Source organism: Canis lupus, chromosome 3 (assembly GCF_011100685.1).
Source record: "Canis lupus familiaris isolate Mischka breed German Shepherd chromosome 3, alternate assembly UU_Cfam_GSD_1.0, whole genome shotgun sequence".
Classification (NCBI taxonomy): Eukaryota; Metazoa; Chordata; class Mammalia; order Carnivora; family Canidae; genus Canis; species Canis lupus.
In genome coordinates, this window is record NC_049224.1 from 51,856,881 (window position 1) to 51,869,078 (window position 12,198).

A 12,198-nucleotide genomic window follows, 5' to 3' on the forward strand; every position below is an offset into this window, starting at 1 on the left:
GGCACAAACATTCAATTTGCAATCTGTGGAGTGCAATAAGAGGTGTGCCTGTAATGGTTGTATTCTGTAGTCTTGTGGTCACGTCATTATTCCAGTTAAAAAAGTAAGCCTCTGAGGTGGGCTAATGTTGCAAAAGAACCCGCAGGAAGAATGGAACGTAGAAACGTGACCTAATTCCCAGGTCACAATTCTGAAGTTTTCTCCCAAGGGCTAGGTCCCTTGTAACTAGAAGTGTGGGCCACAGAGCAACCTCTGGAAGCTTCTGAGAAATGCTGACTCTCAGCCCTTCGCCAGACTGTTTAATCCGAATCTGCATTTTTCAGGGGGTCCCCAGCATCCTCCAGGGTTCATTAGCACATGAAAGTCTGAGATGCACTGGCCATACTATTATCCCTCATCCCTCCACAAGTCTAAGACAACGGTTCCTAAACTTCAGTGAGCCTAAGAATCACCTAGAGAGACTGCCTGTCCCACACTTCACTCCAGGTCTAGCCCAGTGGGTGTGGGGCAAATCCCCAGCATCTGTAGGTTTAACAACTCCTGAGTGATCAGATTGACTGGTCTGCAGACTGCACACAGACCTGAAATCTAGGGGAACGTGTGAAGCTGCATCGTGGACTTGGACACCACTGCTTCTCAATCTTGACTACATGAACAAAATCATCCAAGAAGTTAAAAAAGCATGCCTGTGCCTGGGTTCATGTCCAGATTCTGATTTAATGGGTATGGGGTGCAGCCTGGGCCAAGGGATTTATATCATTTCACTAGATGATTGGAATGTGCAGCTAAGATTGAGAACCACTGATTTAAGTGACATCATTTAAAACCTGGTTTTCCGGGGCGCCTGGGTGGCTCAGTAGTTGACTGTCTGCCTTTGGCTGTGATCCTGGGGTCCTGGGATCAAGTCCGGCATTGGACTCCCTGCAGGGAGCCTGCTTCTTCCTCTGCCTATGTCTCTGCCTCTCTCTGTGTGTCTCTCATGAATAAATAATTTTTAAAAAATAATAATTAAAAAAAAAGTAAAACCTTGTTTTCCTACTTAGTGGTCACATGACCTTGGGCAAACGCGCCAGTCTGAGCAGCTTTCCCATCTTTAGAATGCAGAGCATAGCACCACCTATGAAGACTATTATAAGATCTATTATACATCTGGCACCGAGTAAGTACTCAATAAATGTTCGATGCCTCCTGTTCTCTTTCCCTGCTATGATTAGAAGTGACAAATCAGCCAACATTCTTGTCTTTACCTCAAATCTCAGCCTGTCTTGAAAAACAAAGCATAGAAAGAGCTTTCCTTCAAGACCATTCAGGGAAAGATCGAGTCCCTGGGGGCTGGATTCGGGGAGCAGAGCTGGCTCTGTGCTCAGAAGAGCTCTGCACTCAAAAGAGCCCCACACTTGGGGCTGAAATCTTGAAATTCATACTTTTTTGAACGTCTTGCACTGGGTCCCTCCGATTAGGGAGACTCTCCCATAGGTGGTAGGGTGAGGGGGACCTAGGGAGGCTGGTATAAGAATGCCAGCAATCTCTCTCTGGCTTGTGGAAGCAGAATTAATATAAGAGAAGAGCATAAGGGATGCCTGGGTGGCTCAGCGGTTGAGCATCTGCCTTTGACTCAGGTCCTGGAATCGAGTCCCACATTGGGCTCCCTGCAGGGACCCTGCTTCTCCCTCGACCTGTGTCTCTGCTTCTCTCCTCTGTGTGTCTCTCATGAATAAATAAAATCTTAAAAAAAAAGAGAGAGAGAGAGAGAAGAGCATAAAGATCCGTGTACCAGAGCGACTTGGTGAATCTCTCTAAACTAAACGTATTGTGCAAGCGAGAAAAAGAGTATGTTATTAATCCTCCATGTGAAAGAGCCAGGAAGGGACCCAACCAGAAGTTCTTCCTCTTTTTCTCTAGAAGCTTAGGGGCTGGAGCGGGTGGTAGATGCACCTGGTGGATGAGGCCACAGCTGGATGAAAAATGCATTCCTTGTCCTGCAGCACACCTCTCCATCACCCCATACGGCTCATCCCATGATGGATGCACAGCATGAAGGGCAGAGGGGTGACAAGGAGCTGTGGCTGTGGATTTGCAGTGGCTAGCTGGTTTGTTATTGTCCTCAAGGTGTGGCTTTTCTCCTCTTGTCCAAAAGCGTGTTTCCCAATCAACGGTTTTTTGATCTCCTTGTTTTTTATTGCCTGTGGTCTGGAGGGCTCATCTTTGGACCTCCCAAGGCCTTCTGCAGTTCATGGGACAACAAGCTGCATGAATGCAGGGCTCAGGCACTGTGGCTATGTGGAGTTTTCTCATTAGCTCTATCCCATGGTCACTCTTCCTCTAGGCAAGTGAAAGCAGGACGTACCGGAGAAGATGCAGAGATGGAGAAAGGATGTGCCACGAAGAGATGAGGGCTTCTGCTGGAGCAGCTTCTGCAACTTGACTTTGCAGGGGCAAACCCATGTTGGGCAAAGAACACTGGGAGCAAAGTCCAGGTTGGTGGCCCCCACCCTTCTTGGTTTCCATCCTGGTACTGTGATCCAGTAGGATATCTGGATCTCTGACGAAGTATGTCCCCAGAACTTTGGATGAATAATAAAATACTGGAGTTCGTGAATTTTTTAAGAGTAAAAATTAGTACAGACTTGATTTGATTCCCAGTTTTAAAAATCCCTTTTGCTAACTCATATCCTGATATATTTTTCTTAGGTGTGAAACTACTGGGAGGGCCAGTTCTTGTCCAAAAGCTTGGTTACACCTACAGGAGTGCGTAAGGCATGTGATTGTCAACTGTCACATGTGCTGTCAGGGACAAAAGGTTGAGTACTTCTACACTGAGGTATCTAAGGATGTTAACCCTGTAGGAACCAGTTAGAATGCCTTGGATTAAGTAAGAACTGTATTTTGCTGCCAAAAATCAAATGAGTCAGACAGGCAATCACTTTGGCTATGGAGCCAAACATATTGGCCATCCTTGGCCCCACAGAACAGGATGCCGGGCCTGCCAAGAACAGCCAGCTAGCAGGTAACCACAGAGGAAAAACATTTTGTAGCAGACTCTATTTCCAGGGTCTTCCTTTTGAATAGGAGACTCAGCACTGGGGAATAGCTGGTTTCCTAGAGCTCTGAGGGAGAATGGAGCAGTGCAGCCTTAAGACAATCAATGGTGACAGTGCAGGGGCTGCTAGAACCGTTCACTGCACACCTGCAAAACCCCCACAAAGATGGGGCAGTGAAGGCATGCTTAGAAAAAAACACATTGCCTTCCAGCCTTCTTCTCAAAGCTCTGGGCACCACATTCTAGAATTCAGATACCAAGTGGGACGAGACTTCATCTGCAGCCAGAAACTCCCAATGAAGTCCAAGCTGAGGAAGAGAAACAGAAGGCTCCTGGCTTCAATTACTTTACGTCCTGCCTATGGATTAGCCACACACCCAACCTATTTAACTAGGACTTGGACAAATGCTAGGAGTGTTCTTAGGGGCGGGATGGCGGGAGGCAGTCTGTCATGGAGCCCAAAAGGAGAGAAAGGGCATGAAACATTTGTTAGGGGACAAGGACCTAGGATAACGACATAGGAAATGAATCCAAAAACTACTCCCAAAATTATGTTCAGAGGGCCACCGTCCACCAGGAGTCCCTTACCAGGAATCCCTTAGTAAAGACCATTGCAAGGGTCAGAGGTACCTTCCCCCTTGAATAACCTCAATTCAGAAGAGAGAATGGGAAAAGAAGAAAGAAAAACAAGCAAGAAGGAAGAATGAATGTATTAGAGGAAGTCAGGAAAGCCAAGCCCTTCACCTGGCTTCACGTCTGCCTTGCACTGCTCTTGGCTTTTGACTCAGTTACAGAGAGATCAAATAAGTCTATTTCTCAGGCCAAAGGAAGCTATCGAATCTCTGGCACCGACACTGTGCTCATCTAGGGTCCACATCACCTTCCAGTAGTCTCAGAAGTCTGCTATCTCCCTACCACTCCTTGCATCAATCCCCTGACAGTATGCTCGCAGCTAGGGATGCACAGCCCCTCCATCCCAGCTGAGGGAAAAATGATGACTCACTGGAGGTTACAGCATCAAACCGTAGGAGTCCAAGATCCCTCCCAGCCCCATCCCCATTCCAGCGGGAAGAAACCTCTCTTGGTCCAACACTCCCAGGTTAGGAAGGAGTCCAGAAATGACTCCTTCCCAGGTCCGCCTTCCCACCCCCCTTAACCAAGAGGTTAACCAGAGGGATAATGGCCATTCCATTGGAGCAGCAGCCCCCGACATGTTTTGGCAGGAGCCAGCCCCTCCAAATCAAGACTCTGGCAGGATTCTACAATCCACTCAGAGGACAGTTACCATCTGTTTATGGAAAGAATGTTAATAACCCCCAATCATAATCAAATAGGCAACCACTTTACTTTAAGTACCTATTAACTGATGCTAATTCACAATGGAACAGTCCTGGAGTGCCCATCCACAGGCCCATCAGAGGCACCAGCACGTGTCCAACCATTAGGATAAAAAAAGCAAGCACTGGCTGATGAAGCAAGTAAGGTACTACCAGAAGCCCTAGCAGTAGCTCGGGACCACCTCCTCTCTCCCCAGCTTCTGCTGCCCTGTTGTGCGGTCTCCACTGTGTCCAGAAAGAAATGAAGGAAGTCCCCTTAGCCAAGGAAGCGCATGCACACACACACACACACACCCTCAGCTCCCATCTTCCCCCCAGGCCAGGTGGGCCCCAGTTTGAGAAAAGTAGATTAAGAAGAGGCATTCCTGAAAGCCCCATTCAAGTGGGAAGCACTCAAAAACAAGAGCACTGGAAGAACTGGGTTAATTTAATTCATCATCCAGCTTCTTCTCTTGGCCCTCCCTGCCTCTCTGCACACACCATGTCTGTGGGAAGCAGGGCCAGTGCTGTCCTAGCTAACTGTGCGCTCTGCATGTTACAGCACTTCTCTGGTGTGTTCCCTTTTCTGTACAATAGGGACATTGGCCTAAGAAGCCCAAGATCTGTTTCAGCTCTAAGAAACCATTATTCTGATTATTCTGGGGACCTGGATGGCCCAGTGGTTGAGCATCTGCCTTCAGCTCAGTTTGTAATCCTGGAGTCCCGGGATCAAGTCCCACATTAGGCTCCCTGCGAGGAGCCTGCTTCTCCGTCTGCCTCTGTCTCTGCCTCTCTCTGTGTCTCTCATGAATAAATAAATTAAATACTTAAAAAGAAAAAGAAAAAAAAAGAAAGAAATCATTATTCTGTTTCCTCTGTGGGAGGAGAGGAAGCCAAGAAGTATGAAATACACCACCACTGCATCCCTGATCTGGAAGTATGTAAAGATACTTATGGAGTAGTCACAAGGTCAGAGGCCAAAGAACATACGCTGTTTTCACAGGTTGCAAAACCCCACACATTTGCTTCTTTCTCTTTGAATAACTAGGATACCTTATATGAAAGCTATGGGACATGTTTTATTATTTAAAGATACACTCACAGAGTTGATCTGGTTCTTTTTCTAACAACTGTGTGAAGTGAAGATGGCAGGTACACCACGGATATTTGCCGTGGTGCAGGCAAGACCAAGTAGTTATAGGTCCTTCTATGGCCCTGGAAAGTGGCTGAGGATATGAGCCACTGAGTTCAGAGTCCCATCTGAACTCAACCTAACCAGACCTGAAATCCAAAGCACGACGCCTCCTTTTCTGAGATATGGCTTCTTCATCTATAAATACAGATGCCACAAAGCACGGCTGGATCACCACCATGGGCTTCTGATGTCCAATTTAAAAATATTTTGTGAGGGAGAGCTTGGTGTAAACTCTGAACTGCATCACTTCCAGGCCCAGTATGCACTGGCACAATATCATTTGTTGTTAAAATACTGAAATGTCTGGGGCACCTGGGGGGCTTGGTCCGCTAAGCAGCTGCCTTCATCTCAGATCATGATCCCAGGATCCTGAGGTCAAGCTCTGTATCCAATTCCCTGCTCAGTGGGGAGCCTGCTTCTCCCTCTCTCCCTGCCCCTCCCTCATTCTCTCTCTCTTAAATAAATAAAATCTTTTAAAAAATAAAATACTGAAATGTCTGTCTCTATTTCTGTAAATGGCCCCTGCCTTGCATGTCCCCCACTATCCCTTGATCCATCAATCCAAGAGTTAATGCTTCATACAGCAGGGAGCCTCCAGGTCCTGGCTCCAGCAAGGGGATTGGCTTCTGTTCTGAAGGTCAGTTCCCACACCAAACCAGACACTTATAAAGGATCACCTCTCCCCTGCTGCTCTGAGTAAGACACTGGGCTTTAGCCATAGCCCAAAGAAACCCCTGCCGCCCTAGCCCAGCACCATTTCAAAACCTTTGTGATTCTAAGAGATGGATTCCCATGTTCCTGTGACTGCTCCGCAGGCCAATCGTGATCAATAGGATGGTAGGTAATACAAGTACAGAGGTGTCTGAGACAATGCTTTTTCTATTCATTTCTGTAAGATCTAGTTAATATATTCATTTCCCATGATTTAGTAGAATGCCTAAACACACCAACATGGAGAGATCTCTGACACCCGACAGGTAAATAAAGCAAGAGGGAGAAGGATACTAAGTATGAAGACGTGTATCAGTTAAACACACACAAAAGTAATGCATTTTATATATGTACGTGTATATGTATATACATTAATATGCACACATATAGGTGTATGTTTTCTCACATACCATACGTACATTATCTATACATATTGCATACCATGTGTGACCACTCTTGGGAGTGCTGTAGTCTTTAATCACGCTGGTTAAAACTGTTATGGCACAAGTTCTCTTGTCCAAATAAAATTTATTAGTAAGATCTATAGAAGTGACATACATATTTTTTATTGTTCTCTAGAGTTCTAGGAATGCAATTTGTGACCTATATAGAACAAACAAAACCAAAACAAAATATATAAGCATATGTATATGTGTATGTACACATAGAAATATAAAAACAGGGGTACCTGGGTGGCTCGGGTCATGATCTCAGGGTCCTAGGATGGAACTCAGCATCAGGTTCCTGGCTCAGCAGAGAGCCTGCTTCTCCCTCTCCTTCTGCCCTTCCCCCTACTTGTGTGTGTGTATGTGTGTGCATGTTCTCTATCTCAAATAAATAAATGGAGAAAAAAAAGTAGTATAAAAATGAACTGGTTACCAGACCTAGCCACTAACATCGCCATGCAATGGAGGCATGAGTTTGGCTGAGAGAGAGCCAATGGGGTAGAGAGCAGATGTGCAGAGAAAGAGAGGCAGGGACACAAGCGAAGAGACAGAAACAGTGAACTGATGGATGTACACGAAGCCCAGGCCGGTGGCTGTCTATGGGAACAGGGGTGACAGTTAAAGCATTTCAAATTTCATCAGCAATGTTTCATCTCTTTATTCTAGGAATAAAACATAAGATGCAAATATAAAAACAAAACCATAAGAGTTGCTTATTCTGAGCAGTGGGAATAGGAGTATTTTGTTACACCAATCTTTGTATTTTTGTCTTTTTCTTATTCCTCAGAAGGAAATAAAGTTCTTATTAACAATCCCTCCTCATCCACCCTCTGTGTTCCGGGCCCTCACATGTGGACGTTGGGTATTATTTATGAGTTCCCCCCATCATCCCTACTCTACCTCCCACGGCCCAGACACCTCAGATTGCCAAAGTAGCCCTTACTGACCTGTTACTGACTCATGAGCTGTGCTTTTTTTTTTTTTCTTTTTTTTTAATGATTACAAATACAGACATCCATTTTGAGTTCAATGAGCATTTGTCAAATACTGTAGGAAGTTTCAGGCAAAGTGGGCTGAGCGCTCTGTGGTTCCTGCCAAGTTGCTCCTGGTCTAGCAGGACAGACAGATGATGTGTATGCAAGGTAATGACAAGGCCGTGGGACTCGTGCAGAATAAAAGCATCCTGACTAAATGCCATGTGTGACAAAGGAGGGTGGGACTGCGTCTTGGGAGGGCAGCCCTTTGTAAAAGGACAATAAAAGGAGCCAGGAGAGGCTTGTAGGAGAACTGCCACCACGGGGCCCCTTTTATATACCAGTTACACACACATCTCAATACTCAGCAGCAACCCACTGAGGCAAAAGAGGCTGTGAGGGGGTGAGTAACTTTGCTAGAGCAGTTCAATGGCATGGCACAGCTGGACTCTGATTTGAACCCTCAAAGCTGAAGACGGGGCGGCTAAGAAGGAGGAGGCTCTCCTGAGTCAGATTCAGGGGGCTTCTGGTACCCACACCTGCTTTCTCCTTCCTGCACTGGGATGCTCGCTGGCAACAAAAGATCGGGCATGTATGCAGCCTGGGGCATTTCTTACTCATCCCAAGATGAGGCCCCATAAGCACAAGCGATGGGGTGAGATGAAGAGCAGAGACTTGCAGGCTTCATCTGCTGCAAGGTCAGCCTTGGACACACTTCCACAACCGGCCTCCAAGTGCAGCCTCCCTTCTTCAGGCTGCCTGCCTCTAGAGGAGGGGACACCTCATTTCCAAGGAGGTGGCTCAGCCCCCATGGGGGAGGGGGGAGCAGGGGGCTGGGAGAGGCTCTGAGGACAGCTGAGGGGAAGGCACCGCCCTGGATGCTGTCTAATCCATCCGACATGGGGACACACTGTTCCAGAAACCGGATGACAATTAATAGGAAAAATCTGCTCTCGCAGTGCTGCCAAGCATGTCACAGGGTCTCAGCTGGTGGCGCGCCTCCTCAGTGGGGAGCAAAATGCCCCATTCTTCCCTTTGGTCTGGGCCCTGGTGTGTTCTCAGGTGGAAGGAGAAAGAGCTATGGTCAGGAGGTTCCTCCCATGGTCAGAAAACTTCGCATGAGCAATAGGGCCAGTCTTCAAAGCCACAGGCCCAAGGATTCTGCTGAGATTGAAGGCTCAGGGCTCACCCAGTGGTATTCATCTTCTAACCCTGCAGAGCCCTGCCTTGCACCGGGGAGTACTGGCAGATAAAACATCTGCAATTGAGGTGCCTCACCGTGGTCTGATCCTGTTTAAGTCATAGGGCTTTCGGCCAAACTTCTATCCCCTTGTTATAATTTGCCTGCACATGTATTTCTCTTGGTCAAAATATTTCACATGATTCAGGAAAACCTGGCTTGCCTTGCTGACTCGTTTAGCTTAATCAAGAACAGAAAGAGAGAACAGAGGTAGAGAGCTTCTGAGAGGCCAGTCTGCTCTCCTGTTTTCTACCCTTCTACCCTTCTAAGGGGATCTCCTGCTGAATATCTGTGTTCTCAGCTTTTAGGGGAATCATAGGATATTTTGAGAATATAAGAGAAGAAGTGGACTAGCTCCATTCCAAACCACCCTCCCCCCCCACCCCAACCCTATGGACACAACCACACATTTGCATAACTTCAGGGGATCACGGTCCCCGTGGATCTCATTCATGTGCCCTCCTTCAGCCCGAGTCCCAAAGTCAAGACCCTCTGCGCAGATACCAGTTCATGCATAGATGCTGTAGAAATTCATCTTTCTGGATCCCGTACTCTCCCAGAAAACCCAAACCTGGATCCTAGCTCAGCAATCTGACAGCTTGCTGAACCCTTCTCCTCATCCTTCCCTACCCACCTCCCATCTAACACCAGCCATAAATGGAAACCCCAGAGGAGAGAGTAGGTCTTGCAATTCGAGTTTCTGTTTGAGAACTGGTACCCAGCCTCCCTGGAGCCATCTGGTCAAATCCATCCCTGAGACCAGGCAGATGGATGCTAATTTACCATGTTAACCCCTCTTGTGCCACTGCCCCAAGCTGAGCCATAGTGGGAAGCCTCGTCCCACAGCCTGCCCTGGCCATCAGGGGGCTGAGGACGCGGCATTGTGGAAGCTGGCCAGCAGATTTACAATCGTGTTGCTCTTGGCATCTGTTCTGGGACCCTGTGTAGAGTTACGTGCTGAAATGCGACTGCGTGGGCAACTTCCCAACACCAGAGTCCACCACCCGATATCTAGCTATGCTAAAACCTTCTCATCAAAACTCCAAGGAAGAGTACAGACAAGAGAGAAACCAAGGGACGCCTGAGTGGCTCAGTGGGTTGAGAGTCTGCCTTCGGCTCAGGTCGTGATCCTGGGCCTGGGAATCGAGTCCCGCATCGGGCTCCCTGCAGGGGGCCTGCTTCTCCCTCTGCCTATGTCTTTCTCTCTCTCTCTCTCTCTCTCTCTCTCTCTCAGGAATAAATAAATAAAATATTTTTAAAAAGGAAAAGAGAGAGAGAAACCAAGTTACTCAGACAAGGAGCCCTATTTCTCACCAACTTCCATCACAAAATTCCATCATACAGCAAGCAGCTCAGCTACATGATGCTTCTTGAAGTCACGGCAAAACCAGGCGGTCCATGGTCATGGTCTGGCCCCTGCAGAACCAACACAGCTTCCAATCCATCACTACCAATAATAAGGTGTAGACAAGAGTCTCCACCAGGACCACTTAAGCCCACTACTGGTAGGGAGGCCCCCTTGGAGAGCAATGAGAGAGTAAAACAGCATCTTTTGATCCAAAGGAACCCTATTTCCCCCATGAGACCCTTGCAAATGAAAATCCCACCTTACCCTTCATTCCAAATTTGGACCGTCGACCGTACTTGTTGATCATGATAAAGAGAACCACCAACAGGACGCAGGCAAAAGCAGCAAGTCCCACAGCTATGGACACCTGGTAGGGCCAAGAGCAGACAGTTGAGAAGAGTCACAGAAAACCCAAGTGCCGTGGGAAGTGACCCATGCGCCCTAAGAAAGCAGTCCTTATCGGAGGAACAGCTGCAGCCCATTCAGAACTTTGCCACTGAGTAAACTCCTTAGAAGAAGTAATTCCTGAGACCTTCAAACATTAAAAAAGAAATTTAAAAGGAAATTAATTCCCCAAGTGGATGAGACAACGTCCTGTGGTTCTGCCTCTCCTCTGGGGGCCATCTCAAGCAATGCAAGGGCAGGCCTAAGAGGTTTCTATCTACTGTTTGTTGTTTTAATTAGCCAAAAAACTCTGCACTTTCACATTGACATTCTTTACATAGTATTATCCAAAAGGTTCTAGGAGATCTAGACTCTTAAAAAAATAAAATTTAATTTAAAAAAACCTTTGCTCTCCCCCGCAGGGAAAATCTCTGACTCTAAGAATCAGGCAGGGTAGGGGGAGGTGACTTGAAAAACCAACCCAAGGGGATGCTCTGAGCAACTCCGACTTTTGTAAAAGGCTTGTGTGGTTAGCATTCCCTTCAAATCAGGCCCAGCCAGGCTGCTAACTGAGTGGGGGTTTCAAACAGTTCTCTTCTTCCGAACCCTAGGGCTGGGAGCGGATCCTCAAAGACTTCCTCAAACAATGACTTATTCTCATCAAACAAGGAAGGTTTCAACCACCTGAAAGGAGGTCATTCATCACAGTTTTTTTGTTGTTTTTTTTTTTCTCCTGCCGTATATACTGAGGTTCCAAGTAAGATAAAATTCCGGAAAGTTAGCTCCTAAAATGAAGTCTGAAAACAACTGAGTCAGTAAACAGCTTCCCCTTGATCCGGCAGGGACTTACCCCAAAAGTGTCTTCCTCTGGTTTGTGTGTCACAGTGATGGGTGTGGGGCTCACGTCGTAAACTGAAAATCAACCAGACCAGGAAGACAGTTAGCTTATCGGACAGAAGAGGCTCAGCCGCAGTCCTCGCCTGACTCCCAGCCCCCCACCTCGGGAGTTCCTGCTGGAGAACATCCCTGGGCTCTGCGGGGCTCCCCAGAGACCAGATCCCCATCCAGCCACCTGGCTGGGGCTGACAAGTCACAGGCAGGCTCCACAAGGAATAAAGGACCCTCACCGCCACCCCCTCTCCCCATTCCAGAGTAAATGTCACCTGGGCATCGTAGGGCATTAACTATTAGACACAAAGGAGGAGAAGAAATGCTTTGGGAGCCAGACCAGGGTCTGGATTGGGCATGTTCTGTTGGTGAAGCACCTGCTGCTGACATTTGGCTACCCTCTGCCTAGGCCCTCCTTTCCAAGTCCCTGGGTCTCCCATGCCCTTCCTTTCGCCCCCCTCTCCTCCTCAGGGAGACCGGGAGACCCATGGCCCCCAGAACATCCCACTGACCACTCCCTGCCGGCAGATTTCAGAACACAGTGGCAGCCCAAGGTAAGCTGCAAGGCCATATGCCCAGGAAACACCACCTTTTTCCAGCAAGGCCTGGATGGGAAGCCAAGTATCCATTTGTCCTCCATCTCAAATCACCTTCTG

General features: G+C 47.6%; 1 protein-coding gene across 6 annotated transcripts in view; it reads right to left on the reverse strand.

Moving 5' to 3' along the window:
• Nucleotides 1–12,198, reverse strand: part of NTRK3 (neurotrophic receptor tyrosine kinase 3) — a 384,919-nt gene that overhangs the window by 236,207 nt on the left and 136,514 nt on the right. For all 6 annotated transcript variants that reach the window (XM_038532784.1, XM_038532786.1, XM_038532783.1 and 3 more), the window contains 2 exons: nucleotides 11,505–11,566; nucleotides 10,535–10,637 (listed from right to left, as the gene is read on the reverse strand). In XM_038532784.1, the coding sequence (XP_038388712.1) occupies nucleotides 10,535–10,637; nucleotides 11,505–11,566 (165 nt within the window). The remainder of the gene's footprint in view (nucleotides 1–10,534; nucleotides 10,638–11,504; nucleotides 11,567–12,198) is intronic.